Below are 22,561 nucleotides of genomic sequence, written 5' to 3'. Positions count from 1 at the left end.
AAGTAATTCAACATCAGTGCCCGAAAGCTCGGCCCCTTCTGCTACGTGAGCGAAGTAGTGGCTGTTGAGTGCATGAAGTGTCAGACAGTCCACACCATATCACCGGTTGAATAAATGCGTCATGTAAATATTTGAAGTGCACTTTTTAGAGTTTTCAGTGCGAATAGAGCATAAGATTGCAATTTGGGATGCACCTATACACTTTGCTGAGTCTTGTTTCTTTTTGAACTATCACGTAAGCATTATCCTTGTCTTGTATTCCCATGTTTTTGACCTTTGTTTTGTTTATCCTTCTGGTTGTTTCGCCGCCTGACCTGACCATTTGATTTCCTTTTTGCTCCTGTTTGCCCCTATTTTAACCATTGCCTGTCTGACTAAGCTCTTCAATAAACTGCACGTTGATCCTCACCTCTGTTGTCCCAGACCCTTATGTGACACACACATTCTGGAGCAGTGTTAGGCCAAATGCTTTTCTGTTTGACCACATGAGAAATCATTCAATAATTTTTCTTTGGCTTAGTTCATTATTTATTAGAGGTCCACCAGGGTAAACTCTCTTTATAGAATCCATGTAGATGTGGATATGGCCTTAATTGGTTTAGGTTTGTTTGATCAGGGGTAGAGCAAGATTTCAAGCATCCCTGCTGCATTTGTATTTAATACATATTTATTCACATTTTAATTCATACAGAACTTCACATACGTGTTCCATTGTTGTTATTGGCGATGCCAATGAGATCGATGTCAATAGAGCAATTTCTTGTGTGTAGTCGAGGGATTTCATCTAAAGTGACATGTGGTCCAACCATGAAGACTCGTCCCTCTGATTAAAAACAAACAAGAAGTCATGAGCCACTTTACTATAATTGTGCTTGTCTATTAATAAATAAAAATGTCTATTTTCTATAAATAAGCATTTTACACTATATAGAAAAATAAACTTTCAGATCTCAGAACATCAAAAGACCAATGCTTTACATTGGACATTGAAAAACTGAAGCACTGCGACATTTTTTTAAAGGAAAAATTTATATACTTATCTAATTATAACAATAATAAATATTTTTTAAGAAGTATGAGTCATGTTTTCATTTTCCATGGTTTTTGAGGTTGAATTCATCACTGACCACCTTGACATTTGTCTAATTTGATGTGATAGACAATTATCTAGTTGTTGAAGATTAATTTGAAGTTGTTTATCACCTTCGATCCAACATTGATCAGGAAATAATGTATGACCTCGTACTCATCTTGTAAAATAAATAACAGTGTCTTCACTTACCTACATCAGCAAGAGTAAAACTGACATTGGCACTTGTGTCTGTCTGCTTCACTAATGTAGACATGAGTTCCTCGTTGTTTATCAACACACGGTTTCCATATGAGGTCAGTTCATTTGGGTTGGCTGATGATGATGACATATGAATATTTACTGCAGCATCGAGGACCATACTTAAAAGGCTGGTCACCGTCTAAATTATTAATCAAATAAATAAAGTTACATGTAAATGTCAAGAGAACCAATAAGACAAAGATTTGCAAGTCATTATATAATTGACACATGTTTGATTGTTTTCTTATTTGTCTTCTGAAGACTTACATCTAAAGAAAGCTCTTCATCTTTAATGTTCTCAGTCTGCTCAAGAAGATTTTCAAGACATACTTTAGCAGTATGATTCTGAAATCACAATAGGAAATGCAGAATTTGATGATTTTGATCATGTTTATATATAAAATTAAGGTAATTTAATCATTGGTTAAATAGTGGGCACAATAAGTATTAAAAAACTTCACCATTTTTCTTAGAAAACACATTTCTGAAGGTTCTGTTGAAATGAAATTTACCCTGGATGTTGGCAACAACTAAAGAACCCATAAATGCAAAAAATAAAGCTAAAAACTTAGAGGGAAAATGTGCTTAATGCATTATAAAGCTTAAAGAATTGACAAGAAATCGGTACTCAATATCAGCTGCAAAAATCCTGATCGGAGCATCGATAGCTTTGACCCAACTTGGCTGTCAGAGCAGCAATACTTCCCCTGGCTGTACAAGACTGATCTTGGTAAGTAAGTAAATTCACCCTTAGGAAAAAGAAGTATACTTATACTTTATTTACAAAGTAGTTAAGCCTAAGATACCCAGCAAAGACAAAAGCTGCATACTTTGTGAAAAAAAAGATATAAAAATACCATTAATTTTTAGCTTGTGCAGTTAAAATAATCGTTCAGTTTTTTTTACGGCTTTCATTAAAAGAAACAAATTAACACCATGACTCATTGTGTCGGTGTCAGTCTGAAACGTCCAGGTTACGTACGTAACCCATGTTCCCCGAATAGGGAACGGAGATGTGTATCTGTATTAACAGACTTTAGGAGTGCTTTAGATGACCAATCATTTCTGAAGATATAAAAACGGGTCAATGAAATGCCAATTGAATTGGCGGAGCTTAGCTCCACAGCTGAAACTGATGAGACAATTAGGGCTATATCAATCAGCTGTGTGAGTTAGCGCGTCAGAGTTTTGCCTGCTGAAGACCTGATCGCTCAGCTCCCAGCTGGAGACTCAGGTGCTGTGGCAGTGAAGACACATGTCTCCGTTCCCTATTCGTGGAACGTGGGTTACGTACGTAACCTGGACGTTCCCCTTCATATGGGAACTTTGACGTGTGTCTGTATAAACAGACTTTGGGAGACTGTATGGAAAGCGCCACAGCAACCAAGCCCGTCACGCTCCTGATGTGTAGTTTGCCAAACCAAAGCATGAGCGCACTGACATCACCAAGAGCGCAACCTTCCAACATCCCCTTGGCCCAACATATTACCATTACATGGGAATATTGTTTAATGTTAACCGGAGGTCGTAAGCGTGCTTTTACCTAGCTAATATAGACTAGGGATTTTTGGAAATACGACAGTATGTTGGGAAAGCATCAGTCCCCGCAGGGGGAGGACGCGGCGGAGACCACCTGCTACCCAGAAGGGGAGACCTGATGGTAAGGAGGCATATGGACTAGCCCTAATGAGGGGGAGTGCTACATATGATAAGCTGGTTAGTGGTTAGGGAAGACACAGGACCGCCGAATAAGGGGGATCACACCGTGGTAATAATGCATATGGCATCACCAAGTGGGGATGCACATAGCTGGCACCGATCCTCAATATGCGTGTAGACCAATGGATGTACCAATTGCACACCGAGCCATGCATTCAACACCGCTGCTGAGTCTATGATGGGGACCTCTGAGGAACTCCCTAGGGTTCGCCTGAGAAGGGAAACTTACTGGCAGAGTAGAATAAAGCGCACGCATCTTCGGGTTAGGGAGCATGGCGCAGCAAGCATTTGTGACACCGAGCTTGATCCCCCCCCCCCCCCCCACCCAAATGACTGGGGTTACCCAATAACCGGGAGGAAACTGGCTCCACTCAAAGATTATAGAACCTCGCGAATGTGTTAGGTGTCGCCAAACCCGCAGCTCTGCAGATATCTGTGAGAGGGGCGCCGCGTAATAATGCCCATGAAGAAGTGACACCTCTTGTAGAGTGCGCTCTCACGTTAGGAGGGCGCGGCTTGCCCTGGCATTGATAAGCGCGGGCGATGGTATCAACTAACCAGTGGGCCAACCTCTGTTTTGATACGGCACTTCCCTTCTGCCTACCACCATAACAGATAAAGAGCTGTCCTCTAGCCTGAGAGATGGTGTTAAGTATTGCGGGCGGTAAGTCACCAAAGTCTTCCGCGCTCTGCCTATGGACCACACGTGGAGGTTCCAGAGATCTGGGCATGGGTGCCAGATGGTGCCCTGTCCCTGAGAGAGGAGGTCCTCGCTTATGGGAATCCGCCAAGAAGGGGCCGCGACAAGGAGTGTGAGCTCCGAAACTCAGGTCCGGTTGGGCCAGAGGGGCACAACAAACAAGACCTGCTCCTTGTCCTCCCTGACTTTGCACAAAGTTTGTGCAATTAGGCTCAAGGGGGAAACATTATTTGCGCGTGCCCGATGGCCAGCTGTGAGTCAGTGTATCCGTGTCGAGGAGGGCTTCGGTAAGGGACGGTTAAGCTCGCCCGGAATGTAGATGGCACGCAGCAATTTCAGCTGCTTGTAACTCCAAAGGAGCAGACGGCGAGCAAGTTGAGACATAGGGCGAGAGCGTATACCCCCATACGGTTGATATAGGCCACAGTCACCATGTTGTCCATCCTGACCAGTATGTGTTTCCGCTCCAGCACCGGTAAAAAGCGGCAGAGAGCCAGATACACTGCCAACGCAGTTGATATGTCAATGCAGTTGGGGTCTGAACCACGAACCTGCAGCTCCATGCTCATTGTAAAAGGCCCCCCAGCCCGTGCTGGAGGCATCTGTCGTTTTGACAACATGCCTGGACACTAGCCCTAGGGGCACTCCGGCCCGTAGAAAAACCAGATCCATCCAGGGGCTGGGGGTGCGGAGACACAGCAGAGTGATGCTCACCCGGTGCGTGCCCCTTCACCATGCCCGTCTGGGGACTCGATCGCAAAGCCAACGCCAACGCCAACATAGATTTACAATATATGAATATATGTGCAAACCAATACTTTGGACGGATGCTCTGATTTAAGCGTTTCTGCCTGAGAATTCTGAAAGGCATTTTGTATAAATGACAGTTCAGTCTGAGCAGATTTAGGATTGGCCTTAACCCCCAGCTCTTTTTGGGCACAATGAAATACGGGCTGTAAAACCCGGACCTCATCTCGGCTGGAGGGACCTGTTCGACAGCAATCTCCTCTCGCAAGACATTTACATTTATTCATTTAGCAGAAGCTTTTATCCAAAGGGACTTACAAATGAGGACAAGGAAGCAATTTACACAACTATAAGAGCAACAATGAATAAGTGCTATAGGCAAGTTTCAGGTGTGTAAAGTCTAAGAAGGAAAGCATTAGTATTTTTTTTTAAGTACAGTTAGTGGTATAGCCAGAAAGGCAATTTCAGATTAGGAAGTGAAGTGGAGACTAAATAGTTGAGTTTTTAGTCGTTTCTTGAAAACAGCGAGTGACTCTGCCATTCTGATGCAGTTAGGGAGTTCATTCCACCAACTGGGCAGATTGAATGCGAGAGTTCGGGAAAGTGATTTCTTCTCTCTTTGGGATGGAACCACAAGGCGATGTACATTCACTGAACACAAGTTTCTGGAGGGCACATAAATCTGCAGAAGTGAGACCAGATAAGAAAGAGCAAAGCCAGAGGTCGTTTTGTAGGCAAACATCAGAGCTTTGAAGTTGATGCGAGCAGCAACTGGCAGCCAGTGCAAACAGATGAGCAGCGGAGTGATATGTGCTGTTTTAGGTTCATTAAGCACCACTCGTGCTGCTGCGTTCTGGAGCAGCTGAAGAGGCTTGATAGAGTTAGCTGGAAGCCCCGCTAGTAGAGAGTTGCAGTAATCCAGTCTGGAGAGAACAAGAGCTTAAACAAGGAGGATAGGATTAGATTAGATTCAACTTTATTGTCATTACACATATACAAGTACAATGCAACGAAATGCAGTTTAGGTCTAACCAGCAGTGCAATAGCAGCAAGTGCAGGATACAGAAATAAGTTATAAAGTGCAGTTATAGAAAAACTATGGTGATATTTACAGATGGATGTACTATCAAAATTATATACAGGTTGGATAAGCTATGAGCAGATTTACAATATATGAATATATGTGCAAGTTGCTATTAATAATCAGTAGTGTGCAGATAAATAAACATGATTACAAGTGTATATGTTACAATATATGAATATGAATATATGTACAGGGATAGATAAACATGATTACAAGTGTATATGTTACAATATATGAATATATGTACAGGTTGCTATTATTAATCAGTAGTATGCAGATAAGTAAGTATGCAGTAGTATGCAGATAAGTAAGCATGATTACAAGTGTATATGTAGTGGGTGTGTACATAATTACAAATGTCCATATGCAGTTGGTATGTACAGTTCAATAAGTAAACAGTTCAATGTTGTGCAGTTAATGTGCAAATTTTAAATGTGCAAATGTTAAAACAGTGCAGTTACTGCGAGGAGTTTAAGTTAGAGGAGAGTGGGGGGTGTATTGGGGGGGCAAAAGAGTCAGTGGGGGGCAGAGTTCAGGAGGGAGACAGCTCTGGGGAAAAAGCTGTTCCTCAGTCTGCTGGTTTTTGTCCGGGGGAGCCTGAAGCACCTGCCGGAGGGCAGGAGAGAAAACTATCTGTGAGCGGGGTGAAAGGTGTCCTTCAGAATACTGCATGCTCGGCACAAACAGTGTTTCTTCTGGATGTCCTCTATGGCTGGCAGTGTGGTCCCTGTGATGCGTTGGGCAGTTTTCACCACCCGCTGCAGTGCCTTACGCTTAGCAACAATGCAGCTTCCATACCAGACTGTGACACAGTTTGTCAGGATGTTCTCTATTGTGCAGCGGTAGAAGTTCACCAAGACGGCTGATAAAAGCTGGTTCTTCTTCAGTTGCCTTAAGAAGAATAGGCGCTGGTGAGCCTTCTTGATCAGGCTGGAGGTGTTGGTGGTCCAGGAAAGGTCCTTTAAGATGTGGGTCCCCAGGAACTTAAAGGATGAGACAGGCTCAACGGCTATCCCATTGATGTGGATGGGATCATGTGAGCCTGTTCGTCCCTTTCTGAAGTTCACAATGAGCTCCTTGGTCCTGTTGGTGTTAAGGAGCAGATTATTGTTGGTGCTCAAGTGGCCAGATGCTGTATCTCCTCCCTGTCTCATCATTGTTGCTGATTAGACCAATCACTGTGGTTTCATCTGCAAATTTGATGATGGTGTTGGATCTATTAACAGGCCTACAGTCAACTGTAAAAAGGGAGTAGAGGAAGGGGCTCAGCACTGGTACACCAGTGTTGAGTGTGACGGTGGTGGAGCAGATGTGACCTGATCTAACATTCTGAGGTCTGTTAGTCAGAAAGTCCATAATCCAGTTGCAGAGTGATGTGTCGATATCCAGGTTCCTTAGTTTGATCAGTAACTTGGAGGTTATGACAGTGTTGAATGCTGAGCTGAAGTCCACAAACAGCATTCGTGCATAAGTGTTTTTATTGTCCAGGTGTGTGAGTACAGAGTGCAGTGCTATAGAGACTGCATCATCTGTGCTCCTGTTGCCACGGTAGGCAAACTGATGTGGGTCCAGTGTTGATGGCAGAGAGTCTTTTAGATGTGCCAGGACCAACCGCTCGAAACACTTCATGATGATGGGTGTGAGTGCTACAGGCCGGTAGTCATTCAGGCATGTTGGACTGGAGTGTTTGGGCACTGGCGCAATAGAGGTGGTTTTAAAGCATGTTGGCACAGCTGCTAGGTTGAGCGACAGGTTGGAAATGTCTGTGAATACCCCAGCGAGCTGTTCTGCACATACTTTGAGGACACGCCCAGGAATACCGTCTGGTCCAGCAGCCTTACGCCCATTGATGTTATACAGCTTCTGATGTTATAGAGTGCGAATCTGCATGATTGAGCAGTTCTACAAATGTGGTCAGACAAGTTTAGTTGGTCATCAATCGTTACTCCAAGGCTTTTCACCATTTTGGATGCAGTTATGGTTGCCCCATCCATCTGGATTGAAAAGTTATGGTGTAGAGTCGGGTTGGCAGAAACTACAAGCATTTCCGTTTTTGCGAGGTTAAGCTGAAGATGACTCTTTTATCCAGTGTGAAATGTCAGACAGGCAGGCTGAGAAGCGAGCTGGAACCGAGGGATCATCAGGATAAAAAGAGAGGTATAGCTGGGTATCATCAGCATAGCAGTGGTAGGAGAATCCATGTTTCTGGTTGACTGGTCCTAGAGATGTCATGTATATGGAGAAGAGAAGTAGCCCAAGAACAGAGCCTTGAGGTACCCCAGTGTTTAGATGCTGTAGGTTGGACACCTCTTCCCTCCAAGACACCCTGAATGACCTGTCAGTGAGGTAAGATCTGAACCATTGTATAACAGTGCCCGCAAGCCCAGTGACTCAAGCGTAGATTTCAGGATCTGGTGGTTTACAGTGTCAAAAGCAGCTGACAAATCCAGCAAGATGAGGACTGATGATTTAGAGTCTTCTTTAGCCAGTCTGAGATCCTCCATGACCGAGAGCAGGGCAGTCTCAGTTGAATGGCCTTTTTTAAAGCTAGATTGCTTGTAGTCCATGAGGTTGTTTTGAGTAAGAAAGTCCAGGACTTGATTAAACACTACTTTCTCCAGAATCTTGGCCATGAATGAAAGCAGGGATACCGGTCTGTAGTTTTCAAGTAGCGTTTGGTCCAGGTTGGGTTTCTTTAGCAGTGGGGTTAACCTAGCCTGCTTAAATGAAGTGGGGAATAAACCAGAGTCAAGAGATGTGTTAATTATGTGAGTCAGTGTTGGTATGACTGCAGGAGAGATGGCTTGCAAGAGATGAGAGGGAATGGGATCAAGTGGACAGGTGGTTGCATGGCCAGATAGCACGAGTTTGGACACCTCAGACTCAGAGAGCTGAGAAAAAGAGGTGAGTGTGTGTGGTGTTGGTGGTGTATCTTGCGTGTTTGTTGTAGGTTCGCTCAGACAGAGGCGCTCTCGGGTATCACCCTCGTGAAAAGGACACCCGTGAACTTGGGAGGGCGAATAGTGAACTAAATCGCATAGCCGAGTCAGACCGTCCGTACGAGCCACCGCAACGCGCTGAGCGGCGCTAACCAAGCCAGCAGAGCGCGCACTAATGGCACCATCGGAGTTGATGTGCCAGCGGAGAGGCAGCTCGGGATGGGAGTGCAGAGCAGTGCGTCCCGAGGAAGAGCTGAAAATAAGAGAATTTCTCTTACCTTCCTCCCTGTATCCCGCGGTGAGGCCGGGGGAAGAGAAAGGTGTCCGTTCTGCTGCACTCTGAGGGCCTGAGGCGAGGGGTCCCGGCGATGCGAGCTGAAAGGCGGAGCATCCCAGACTGGCAGTGCTCGGGTTTGCGCATCCAGAGAGAGAGGAAACTGCTCTTTTGGAAATTTGGTTTCCGCTGGCCCGGAGGCCGGCAGCGATGAGTTTAGACTGTGGACTAATGTAATAATCCTCGCCCCCCCACCGAGGAAAGAGCAGGTCCCCTCTTCTCCGAATGGCCCGTCCCAGGAATGCTTCGCGGTCCGTTTACTGGACTTAACGGCGCCCTGGAGCGGTGGTGTCGCAGTCCCGCGGGAGGCTCGCTGTTGCCGCTTGGCCGGTGGGCAGTGAGAGGAGCAGTTTTCCAAACCTGCTGATTGATGACTTCATCCATCGCCTTGGACTGCTCTTTCACCGCGGAGAATTCCTGGGTGAACTCCCCAACGGTATCGCCGAACAGGCCAGCCTGGGATATGGGAGCGTTAAGAAAGCAAGCTTTGTCAACGTCACTTATATCAGCCAAGCAAGGCCAAGGGCGGCATTTCAGGACCACTAATGTGGCCATTGTCTTCCCCAGGGCACGAACAGCCAATTTGGTGGTCATGAGAGCATAATCGGTTGCCGTGCGGAGCTCCTGCAGCAAGCCCGGGGGAGAGCCTCCCTTCTGCATCTTGGCCAGCTTCTCGGCTTGGTAGCGTTGATAGGTGGCCATAGCGTGCAAAGCGGAGGCGGACTGACCCGCAGCAGTGTAGGCTCTGGCCATGAGAGACTCAGATAACCTGCACGCCTTGGAAGGGAATTTGGGCGAATCTCCAGGAGAGGAACGGCTAGCACGCTCCCCCCGGGGAATCGCCTCATATGCCCTGGCCGCTCCATCATAGAGAGAAGTGAGAGCAGGAGCGCACAACGACCGGGCAGAAAAAGGTGCCCTCCATGCCTGCGTGAGCTCTTTGTGTACCTCCGGGAAGGGACGGGGGGTCTAGAAGGCTTCACCTTCACCCCCACGTATCACCCGTCCAAGCGGTCCGGCCGCGGTTCTGGGGGACAAGCCCTCTCCAGCCCCACGGCCGAAGCAGCCCGGGATAACATGGCTAACATGTCCAATTCCAGATCCGTAACCATACTGACAACCCCTGAGGGTGGCAGGGGGTCCGGATCTTCCTTGGAGCATGTCAACCCGCCCTCCGATGTCGAATCGACATCTTTAAAAAGACCCGCTGTATGACCATGTGCTCTCTTAGGGAATTATGCTCTTTCAGTAAACTGCTCTTCCAGATCACCAGCGAAATGCCAAGGGGACGGGAAACCTAGCTCGACCGCTGCTTACACGTCTTCTCCCACGCTGGTGAAGATAAGGCTTTCTTCAATGTTGGAAGTCAGCTCAGCAGAAGGGTTCTTCAGTCTCAGATCGGGTCTAAAGCAACAATTCTGACATGCTAACTCACACAGCCAACCGATATAGCCCTAATTATCTCATCAGTTTCAGCTGTGGAGCTAAGCTCCGCCAATTCAATTGGCATTTCATTGGCCCGTTTTTATATCTTCAGAAATGATTGGTCATCTAAAGCACTTCCAAAGTCTGTTTATACAGACACACTTCAAAGTTCCCATATGAAGGGGAACTGTGTTTTACTAAAATCTGGTTCAATTCTGGTGATGTGGTGGTGCAGTAGGTAGTGCTGGGTCAGTTGGCATTTCTATGTGGAGATTGCATGTTTTCCCGTTGTTTACGTGTTTTTTTTTTTCTAGGTGCTCCGGTTTCCCCCACAAGTCCAAAGACATGGCCTACAGGTGAATTGGGTAAGTTAAAATTGTCCATAGTGTATGTGTGAATGAGTGTATGGGTGTTTCTCAGTGATGGGTTGCGGCTGGAAGGGCATCCGCTACTTAAAACATATGCTGGATAAGTTGGTGGTTCATTCCGCTGTGGTGACGCCAGATTAATAAAGGGACTGAGCCGAAAATAAAATAAATAAATGAATGGTTCAATTCCATGTCAACAGCTTTTTTTACAAATATTATTTCCTTTTAAAAAAAAAAAATAAATAAATAAAAACATGACATGTTTATTTATTTTCCTTAAATAGATATTAAGGAAATGTACAATGTTTTCTGAGCTAAACCTGAATCTAATCCTGTTATAGGGGACTCTGACACAATATTAGGACACTTTAAAATACCATATGACTCTATTATGCTCTATAATAAAAACAGAGAATAATGCAAAAAGAATAAATAGAAAAGCAGAGTCATATTTACCATAATCAAACATGCTTATATTGAATATATTTTGCACAGCCCTTGCACTCCTTTTGATAAGAGGTTATTTCCAGCTTAATTTTAGTAACTCGACTTACCGTGCATCCTTCCTGCAGTGCTCCTTTTAAATCTGCAATTAGAGAAATCAACAAGACAATAACAAAATAAAGCAATATTGACATTAAATAACTGGTCTAAATGTGCCAACCAAAACAATGTCAAAATCTTGAATAAATTTGGCTATAACAACTATTTTCAGCATGAGATTAACATTATATTTTCACTTTATTACCACTGACATTGCTGTCCAATAAATATAAAGAACAAGTCAGAACAAATACAATAGTCATGCAACTTTGGTGCTTGGACCCCTAAAATTGACTACAAAAATGGTGTTAAAAAAAGTAGTTTAGTAAGATTATGATTCAAAGCGTACTTTCACAAACCACCATACCACCCACTAATGGACCATGGTTATTTATATACAAAAACAGGTTTTTGAAGTCTGCAAATACAAATTTTAACGTAATACAATTTTTAAAAGCAGGTATCTGAGAAGATCATCAGACAAACACACACTCCAACATTACAATGAGAAAATCATTCGGTCAGTGTTTCCAGATACACTTGAATGTTTTCAGCCCAAACTGTGCAAATACAAAATGTACAAAAAAAAAATGGCTAAAAACAAGTAGGCACACACACTTGGTTTTAGTTAAATATTTAACATAAAATGGATGTTCAAAACAAATTTTGTTAACCAGCTTAAGCTATTTATTACCACCACAATCAAATTCTAAACCCGCAGAAATATACCTGCAACAAGTCTGGACATAGGAGGACCTGGAGTACTGCAGGAAGCCGGCAGGGCTGGAGGCTTGTGGGGAGCCGGCAGGGCATGTGGGGAGCCGGCAGGGGTGTGGCCGCGCTCCTCGCCTTGCCATGCCCCAGCCCGGCTCCTCGCCCTGCTGACGCCACCCAGACAGCTCGCCCTGCCGGCTCCCCACAAGCCTCTGGCCCTGCCGGCTTCCTGCAGTACTCCAGGTCCTCCTATGTCTCATGATCCAGGGCCACTGCAGCTCCACGCTTCAGGCCCTCTGCAGCTCTATGCTCCAGGCCCTCCGCAGTTCCACGCTCTGGGTCCACTGCAGCTCCACGCTCCAGGCCCTCCGCAGCTCCACTCTCCAGGCCTTCCGCAGCTCCACGCTCCAGGCCCTCCGCAGGTCCACACTCCAGCCCCTCCGCAGCTCCACGCTCCAGGCCCTCCGCAGCTCCACGCTCCAGGCCCTCCGCAGCTTCACGCTCCAGGCCCTCCGCAGCTCCACGCTACAGGCACACCTCAGCTGCATGGTCCTGGCCCTCCATCCCTCCCCCTGTTCCGCCTCTGCTCCACCTCTCGCCTAAACAGAATTTGGAGTGTCTGGAACCCACTCTTTAGAGGGGGGGCTATGTCACGATAACCAGCGATCATTTTCCACTAGATCACTGGTTCTACCTCACAACAAACCCACTCATTTGCAATGCCAAGTCTATGTAAAACCTTATTGTCCAGTGGGGCTCATGTAGTGGCATACATGAATAAAGGGGTTCGGATAGACCACCACGGAAAAATATCATAAGGCATAAATCATCCATAGATGTTAAATGAGCCAAACAAATAAAATCCTCTACATACTCTTCAATTGGCCTTGTCCCCTGACGCAGGCACATGATTTTTATTCCCGCTGGTTCCATGTTATGGCTGAGTTTTCTGTAACGACGGGGAGTGACACTCACAACAAAAGGTAGGATCCAAATATGCAGGTTTAATCGTCGTTAGGCAAGCAAAGGTCAACAGGTACAAACAGATATGTGCAGGCAGTCCAGAATCATAATCAGTACACAAGCAAGAGGTCAAAAAGGTAGGCGGCAGGCAGGGAGAACAAGAATACAAAACTAAGTCGAAAACACAGGAAAACAAGACAGGATTAACGCGTTGTAATGTCATCTAAAAAGCTAACAAGACTCGACAAACTGAAAGGTGAATGAGTGGCTTATGTAGTGAATGCAATTAGTCTCTGATAGTCCACAGGTGTTGCGAGTGTAATCAATCTAGATGAGTGAGCATGGGTGTAGACGAAGTGCATGTCTGAATATGTAGTCCAGGAAAAGGCGGAAGTGTAGTCCATGGTTTGTTGTGAGGTAGAACCAGCGATCTAGTGGAATATGATTCCCAGTGTATGCTGTCCTATTAATGCTTATTGAATTACAATAATAAACAAATTGCACAAAACAAACATTGATGTTTAAAAGTACAATAAAAAAAACACAAATCAAGTGGAAAATATAGCTATTTAGCTTATTGATCGGTTGGTGTCAAAAAATAAAGAGATTTGAGGCTAAATAAACCCTGAAACTGACCAATGTGAGGAGAGTTTGCATGATTTGTTTAAGCTATTTTGGTCCGTTTAGAAATGGCCATGTTAAAAGTGAACTGCACCAAGAACAAAGTGCAACACTGTAATAATTTTAATCCCTATTTCAGAACAAAATAATCAATCTACTGATGTCAAAGCACCCTAAGTGAATGTAAATGGATTAATTCCAGACTCGATTCCACTGACTCCAAAATTAGGAGTTGGAATTAGAGTCGACAAAAAACCCAAAACCAAACATCTCTACTTTGAACTGTGTATTCTCTTCATAAATTTGTCTTTTTCGTGATACCAACATCTTCATCCATTCAAATGATCACTTCGCTGTGGTGTGAAAGCAGGCGCACGCGCGATTAGCCCACTCAATCACGTGAAGCCTCATATGATCACTGGATGTCATGACAACATTGTCACACAGAAAAACTTTGAATATTTTGCCTTCAATTTTATATCAGCCCGCAATATTTTTTTATTTTTTTTACAAAAATGCAACCAACTGAACAGTTGATTTACAAGTGTTATGCATTTATCAATGAAGGAAATCAATTTGAATCTTTTACGCATGGTCTTGCAATACAAAATTGCAATACAGCTCCAGATTGAATACCCTCACGATCCAGACCGGCATCCGGACTTTGAGATTCCCTAGAGTAGGGCCTCTCACACAGGGCTGAAGAACAACAAAGACTGACCAACCTTATACCTGCAACAAGTCTGGACAGGAAGTTACAGTTTGCCAGTTTGCTGTTGTGCACTGAGCGCTCGCAGTTGAAAAATAATCAACTTTTAGCAGAAAAAGTGTGTTTTGTCAGTCATGTTTATTTCATTCTCCAATCAAATGAAAGAAGAGGCGGGGTTTCCATTGAGGTGCCTGCAGTGTTTGTGTTTTCAAGACAACTACGAAGACTTTTGAAGATGGAGAAGACACTTATGGTTGCTGTTTTGAGTTGTTGATATGCTGTGCTGTATGACTCACAAATCTTGACTATCACAATAATATTAAATATTAAAATTATACCAATATTAACAGCAACACTCGCGCACAATTTGCAGCTGATTCAGTTGTTGCCTTCAAAAAGGCAGTGTGGGGCGCCTCGTGTTTTTAGAACGGAAAAGTGCATTCAGTGTGATCGGCTCTTAAGAGGTCTTTTAACATTCAAAATTTGCCACAGGTTTCATGTGAGGTAGGGGTGGGTTAGGGCCGTATAAGAAGTGTTTTTACTGTTATATACATTTAGCCTATATGAAGTGTCCATAAACCACCAAAACTAACATGTGTGTGCATCATACTTCCTTAGCAGCTTCTCATGTACTTTAATTTTAACTCAAAGGAAGCCACAAGACCAATGTGTCTCCACATCACACATTATGTGGGTGTTAGTGTTGTGAAGGCAGAAGTGTGATGGACAAACTAAGCATGATGTGATCCCACAATCTGATGTTTATATCAATATATATATATATATATATATATATATATATATATATATATATATATATATATATATATATATATATATATATATATATATATATATATAAGGCTAGGGAAGGGGGATGGAGGATTTGGGGAGGGGGATTGCACAGACCCCATTTCCTTTAAGTCGCAGGGACCATAAATTGCCAGGGTCCTATGCACTCTGTCCCCCCTTTCCCCCCCACTTGTGATGCCCTTGCTTCTGGTTATGACTGCATGGCATTACTAGGATCTGTTATTCAGAAATTTTGCTGTTCATATCACTGCTGTGATGCTCTCATTTTGGCCTGCTGATCCGATTATAGCTAATCAAATCTCAGCATGTTAAATGGGTGAAAACCCATCATCTTCAACAAAAAAATTCAGTTCAGATTTTCTTGAGATTTCATAAGTGGTTCAATCATTTAGTAAAGTGCATCAACCATAATCAGCCAATAAGTCAGCTTTTAAAAGTTCTTTACAGAGGAAAAAGTTCACTTACATTTTTAAGTGTAAACTGGTTATGAAAAGGTAATTGGAGAAATCAGAAATAGCTATTTATTATTATGTAAAGAGCTTTGCTAATAGGAGTATATAACGTTTATTTAAGATGATGCTTTAGATAAATTAAAACAAAACACCATCATAATTATTAATTATTATTATTAAGAAATGTAGAACCACGATCAAACATTGACAATGGGCAAAATCTTTTTTAATGATCTTTTTAAGTAATTATTATATACACATTACTCGAATGCATTTCTTTTCAAATTTGATGTTTCACATTGGAAGTGACAGTGGTTAAATTACATCTGTTAAGTCTAACATGAAAGAAACTTCCCATATATTGTCAAAAAAAGCCTCTATTAACAGTTTAATCTATTAAGAAAATATTTTGTGACCATCGGTTCAGATTTGTGAGAAATTAAATAATCATAAAATTCTAAAATTAAACTGTGTATATAACTGCATGCATTGCAATCTGTGTCTAAACCACGAGGCCAGAGATTGCATACTTTGTTTTTACCATTTAACAACATATGCAATAACAGCAATAAACAACATAAAATAATAAGTTTGACTAATTAAAACATTTATGTTTCTTTTTCATTACAGTACACATGTCACTTTTGCAAGTCACTTTGGACTTTTATGATAACTTCAAGTACAGTTAAATGTATATTTCGAGTGTAAAAATCACTAGATGAGCAGAAATATGGTGGGATAATTAAGGTAAAAAAACTTAGTTTAAAAGTAAACTACAGGGATAATATAAAGTTTGCTTTAGAAAACATTCAAGTGTACTAGCAGTATAAAAGCTAAGAAACAGATGGTTTACTGGCAGAACACTTTCCTTCATTTAGAACATCATAGTGTCTGCAGAAGCAGTTTTTAGAGGAGACAAGCAGACATCACAGTACATCACTGTGTTTGCCCTGGCTCAGTCCCGCGCGTGTCACCAAGGTACGAAACGTGACACACACATACACGAACATATGTTATGAAAAGGATAGTTTGTTGTACAGTTGGCGGTTCACTTCCGTTATTTGGTACGATTGCATTCACATCAGAAGTGAACCGTACCAGAATTCGAATGAACCGTACCCCAGACCACCTCTTTCAGGTGGACTCAGGTACGGTTCACAGGTGCGTGAGTTCAGGGGACACGTTCACACTAGCTAAACGTACTGTACTATGACATCAAACGGACCCGGGTGCGGACCAAAAGTGCTAGTGTGAAAGCACCCTTAATCAGCCTTTAGCATTTAATCATATTTGATTACTTAAAATTCTCATTCATGCAGACTAACATATCTTTTGTTTAGAGTTTTGCCATTTACTTCATTTACATTTGGTTTGACAATTAAAATATTTGTGCTGACAAAAATCATTTTGACTGAAATATTGTATTTGTATGAAATGTTGAATGACTGGTTTAGTTCAGGGGTGTCAAACGTATGATGAGACCCGCAAACAGGTTTAATCCGGCCCGCGAGATTATTCTGTAAAGTATAAAAATGAGTTCAAATAAAGAAACTACTGTGTCAACTGGATAGCGCAAAAGCAATTGCAAACTGTTAATTTTATCCAATCTAGAAGCCTGAATCAGCATCAGTTTGACAGCCTTCTCAAAGAGAAAGACCACATCTATGCCCTGCCATACCACACTGAGGTGTTCTCTCGAGGAACTGTAACTATTTTACATTTTGTCAGTTTAGTGGCTAATTTGTTCCAAACCCAACTACACCCCTAAACCCAACCATCATTGGTAGTATTATGACACCATGTTCTTTTAAGTTGAAGTTATCATTCTGTGGTGATGCAGCTCACATCACATGTACAGAAGTATTCACAGCCTTTGCCGTGAGGCTCTAAAATGAGCTCAGGTACATTCTGTTTTCAGTGGAAACAGAATGTTTCCACATTCTTGAGATGTTTCAGCAGCTTAATTGGAGTTTGCCTGTAGGTAAATTCAGTTGATTGGACGTGTATTGAAAAGGCATACACCTGTCTATATGAGGCCCCAGGGTTGACAGTGCATCAAAGCACAAACCAAGCATGAAGACAAAGAAATTGTCTGTAGACCTCTGAGTCGGAATTGTCTCGGGGTACAAGGTTGAGGAAGGTTACAGAAAAAAATTATGTTGCTTTGAAGTATCCAATGAGTACAGTGGCCTCCATCATCCTTCAGTGAAAGATGTTTGGAACCACCAGGACACTTCTTAGTGCTGGCCTGCCATATAAGCTGAGTGATGGGGGAGAAGGGCCTTAGTCAGGGAGGTGATCAATAACCCGAGCATTCACTTTGAGCATTCTTCTGTAGAGAGAGGAAAACCTTACAGAAGGACAACCATCTGTGCAGCAATCCACCAATCAGGCCTATATGGTAGGGTGGCTAGACGGAAGCCACTCACTGCCTGGAATTTGGCAAAAGGCATCTGAAGGACTCTAAGACCATGAAAAACTAAATTCTCTGGTCTGATGAGACAGAAATTACACTCTTTGGACTGAATGCAAGGCGTTACGCTTGGACATAACCAGGTACCCATCACCAGGCTAATACTATCTCTACAGTGAAGCATGGTGGTGGCAACATCAGGCTAAGGGGATGTTTTTCAGCAGCAGGAACTGCAACAATGTACAGAGACATCCTGAATGAAAACCTGCTTCAGAGTGCTCTTGACCTCAGACTGGGGTGACGATTCATCTTCCAGCAGGACAATGACCCAAAGCACACTGCCAAAATGTCAATGGAGTGGCTTCACAACAACTTGGAGAATGTCCTTGAGTGGCCCTTCCAGAGCCCAGACCTAATTCCTATTGAATATCTCTGGAGAGATCTGAAAATGGCTGTACACCATTGCTTTCCATCCAACCTGATAGAGCTTGAGAGGTACTGCAAAGAGAAATGGGCAAACATTCCCAAAGACAGGTGTGCCAAGCTGGAGGCATCATATTCAAAAAGGCGTGAGGCTGTAACTGCTGCCTAAGGTGCATCAACAAAATATTGAGCAAAGGAAATTTTGGAATAATGCTGTAACAATTTTTTTTTTTTAAAAAGTGAAGCACTATGAATACTTTCCAGATACACGGGTGAAGAATGTAAAGGTGAAGAATCCCCAAATGCAGTTGGACAGAGATCGCATGACTCAGCAATTAACTTTGCTCTGAACAGAGGCTCAAGGCTAACTAGACAGCGGCATTCTGCTCCGATCGCAACAGAGATAAGAATATTGATTGTTGGAGACTTAATAATCAAAAATTTTAGGAGCAGAGATAACATGACATACTGCTTTTCTCATGCTACAGTTTCTGATATAAATAAAGAACTTGAGAACATATTATGGAAACATAAGACTGCAAAACGGATTATCATCCATGTGGGGAAGAATGATATTCGAAAGGAACAGTCAGAACTGCTCAAGAAAGATTTCTGTGAGCTTTTAGAAACAGTTGAAAGATTGAAAATTCAGCCGTTCATCAGTGGACCACTCCCTGCAAGAGGGACAAATATGTTTTCAAGGCTCCTTGGTCTAAATGCATGGCTGCAGAAAACATGTAACATGAAAAGACTAAACACTGAGCTCAACACAGGCAGATTGTGATGCATCAGAACAGCATCGAGTCTCAGCAGTCTCAGGACTCATGGATGATCCCCAGGAAAACAGCCAGGTAAACATATCTCAGCAGCCAGAAACCCCAGACCCACAGCCTCTGTCACCGGACACGTTCTCATTGTCACCTTGCTCGCCTCTCTTGGATTTTTCAAAAAAGATGGAGGAACTGGTGTGTGCTGGAATTAAACTCTCACACTCCATTGCTGCTAGCCCCCAGTTAGCAACCAAAAATCAGCAAGCCTCACGCCCATCTCTAAGCCCACCTCGCCCTACACCTAGGAGAGGCCTCAAAAAGGTCCCAAAAAACACCTCATCTTTAGCTGGTTAACTTAAAAACTGCCATTGATGTGTCTTGGGTGCCTGCTTAGATAACAGTGTCTTTATCAGATGTTTACAGATCTCTACGCAGATATGTGTCTTATCACGTGACAGAAAACCAAAGACTCTTTCAGACCGTATAGCAAATCATTCAAATCTGGTGTCTTTTAGTCAATGATTTTATCAACACAAATTGCCTTGATTTTATGCTTTTAAATGAAACTTGGCTGGATGACAGTTGTAGCGCAGCTGTTCTGAATGAAACAGCTCCTTTAAACTTTGACTTTTTACATTTACATTTTTACATTTAGTCATTTAGCAGACGCTTTTATCCAAAGCGACTTACAAATGAGGACAAGGAAGCAATTTACACAACTAAGAGCAACAATGAATAAGTGCTATAGGCAAGTTTCAGGTCTGTAAAGTCTAAGAAGGAAAGTATTAGTAGTATTAGTTTTTTTTTTTTTTTTGGGTACAGTTAGTGTGATATTCAGAGAGGCAATTGCAGATTAGAAAGTGAAGTGGAGACTTTTTGAGCGTTTGCAGAGTTAATAGAAGAGGTGGAGGCATCGCTGCCCTGTTTAAAGATGTATATGAGTGTAAACAAGTGTCATTTGGTGACTATTTGTCTTTTGAATATCTGAGTATAGCACTGAAAGGTGCTCCACGCATCTTACTGATCATTATCTACAGACCTCCAAAATATTCTCCAGGTTTTATTGATGATTTCACAGAACTGTTATCAATAGTAACCTCTCAATTTGATTATATTAGTATTGCTGGGGATTTTAATATTCACATTGATAATCCAGAAGTCAATGCTGTAAAATAACTGATGACTGTTTTTAACACTTTTGATCTGACTCAGCATGTTCAAGGACCCACACACAATCGTGGACACACTCTTGATCTACCTATAACTAAGGGTTTACACATTTCATCAACTGTTGCTAAGGATGTTGCACTATCTGATCATTTCTGTATTTTCTTTGATATATTGATCACTCCAGCTATTAAAGACAGATCTGTCTCTGTCAGAAAGAGATGCATAAATGAGAACACCAGTGAGCAGTTTATGAAGGCCATCTCGCTAGCACCAAGTATATCTGCAGATTCTGTTGATTCTCTTCTTGATTTGTTTAATTCTAAAATTGAGAATGTCTTAAATGACATTGCTCCGGTTAAAGTTAGAAAGAGAACTGGCAAAGAGAGAGTCCCTTGGAGAAACTCAAGAGCAGTCCAAATGAAGAAAAGACAATGCAGGAAAGCTGAGCGAATGTGGAGAAAGACGAAACTAGTAATCCATTATAATATCTATAAAGACAGTCTTTATGCTTTTAATGTGGAACTAAAAACTGCTAGACAGGCTTTCCTTTTAAATCTTATAAACAACAATGTAAGTAATGCTTGCACACTCTTTGCAACAGTAGAGAGACTCACAATCCCCCCCAGTCGGATTCCCAGTGAGCTCCCCTCTGAAAGTAAATGTAATAAGTTTGCTCATTTCTTTACTGATAAGATCAATAATATCAGAAAGGCAATCAGCTCATCCAATCAGCCAAGTTGTGTTGATGTCAAACAAGCTCAACCACAACTTAAGAAATCAGACATTATGTCTGATTTCATGGCAATTAACGGTAAAATCTTAGAAGAGATCGTGCAAATTATAAAAACATCAACCTGCAGTCTTGACACGCTCCCCACATCATTCTTTAAAACGGTGTTTACCTGTTTTGAAATGGATCTCCTAAAATTGGTAAATGCTTCACTTCTCTCAGGGATTTTTCCAAACTTAAAACTGCAGTTGTTAAACCCCTCTTGAAGAAGAACAACCTGGATAACACCCTATTGAGCAATTACAGACCAATCTCAAATCTCCTTTTCATTGGCAAAATTATTGAAAAAGTTGTTTTCAACCAGGTCAACAAGTTCTTAAACTTCAGGGGGTGTTTAGACAATTTTCAATCTGGTTTCAGAGCACATCACAGTACAGAGAGCGCTCTTATAAAGATAATTAATGATATACGTCTAAATAACAGTGCTGGTATTGCTCGATCTCAGTGCTGCATTTGACACTGTCGATCACAGCATACTTCTGGATAGCCTGGAAAACTGGGTTGGGCTGTCTGGCACGGTCCTCAAATGGTTCAGATCTTACCTTGAAGGGAGAGGTTACTATGTCTGTAAAGGTGATCATAGGTCTAGGTGGACACCCATGACATGTGGAGTCCCACAAGGTTCGATTCTGGCACCTCTCCTGTTCAACCTTTACATGCTCCCCCTGAGCCAAATAATGAGAAAGAACCAAATCTCCTACCACAGCTATGCTGATGACACTCAGATCTACCTAGCCTTAATGCCTAATAACTACAGCCCCATTGACACCCTCTGCCAATGCATTAATAAAATTAACAATTGGATGTGACAACATTTTCTTCAGTTAAACAAAGAGAAAACTGAAGTCATTGCATTCGGGAACAGAAATGAGGTTCTCAAGGTGAATGCGTACCTTGGCTCTAAAGGTCAAACGACAAAAAATAAGGTCAAGAATCTTGGTGTGACTCTGGAGTCAGATCTGAGTTTCAACAGTCATGCCAAAGCAGTTAGTAAATCAGCATACTATCATCTCAAAACATAGCAAGAATCAGATGCTTTGTTTCCAGTAAAGACTTAAAGAAACTTGTTCATGCTTTTATCAGCAGCAGGGTGGATTACTGTAACGGCCTCCTCACTGGCCTTCCCAAAAAGACAGTCAGACACTTGCAGCTCATCCAGAATGCTGCGGCCAGGATTCTGACCAGAAGCAGGAAATCAGAGCACATCACACCTGTCCTCAGGTCTTTACACTGGCTGCCAGTTACATTCAGAATAGATTTTAAAGTATTATTGCTGGTCTATAAATCACTAAATGGCCAAGGACCTAAATACATCACAGATATGCTCACTAAATACAAACCCAACAGATCACTCAGATCTTTAGGATCATATAAACTAGAAATTCCAAGGGTTCAGTCAAAGCAGGGTAAATCAGCCTTCAGCCATTACGCTCCTCGCTGCTGGAATCAGCTTCCAGAAATGATCAGATGTGCTCCAACATTAGGCACATTCAAATCAAGACTGAAAACACATCTGTTTAGCTGTGCCTTT

General features: G+C 42.6%; 1 protein-coding gene across 2 annotated transcripts in view; it reads right to left on the bottom strand.

Moving 5' to 3' along the window:
- The window catches only part of adgre14 (adhesion G protein-coupled receptor E14), a 74,431-nt gene that overhangs the window by 9,867 nt on the left and 42,003 nt on the right, over positions 1–22,561 (bottom strand). For both annotated transcript variants that reach the window (XM_087245196.1, XM_087245197.1), the window contains 4 exons: positions 11,204–11,235; positions 1,601–1,678; positions 1,283–1,472; positions 704–823 (listed from right to left, as the gene is read on the bottom strand). In XM_087245196.1, the coding sequence (XP_087101322.1) occupies positions 704–823; positions 1,283–1,472; positions 1,601–1,678; positions 11,204–11,235 (420 nt within the window). The remainder of the gene's footprint in view (positions 1–703; positions 824–1,282; positions 1,473–1,600; positions 1,679–11,203; positions 11,236–22,561) is intronic.

The sequence above is a fragment of the Danio rerio genome, chromosome 3 (genome assembly GCF_052040795.2).
Source record: "Danio rerio strain M-AB ecotype USA chromosome 3, GRCz13ab, whole genome shotgun sequence".
In the NCBI taxonomy this organism is placed as follows: Eukaryota; Metazoa; Chordata; class Actinopteri; order Cypriniformes; family Danionidae; genus Danio; species Danio rerio.
The sequence above is the reverse complement of the archived record's forward strand: the minus strand, read 5'-3'. Positions and strand labels throughout refer to the sequence as shown.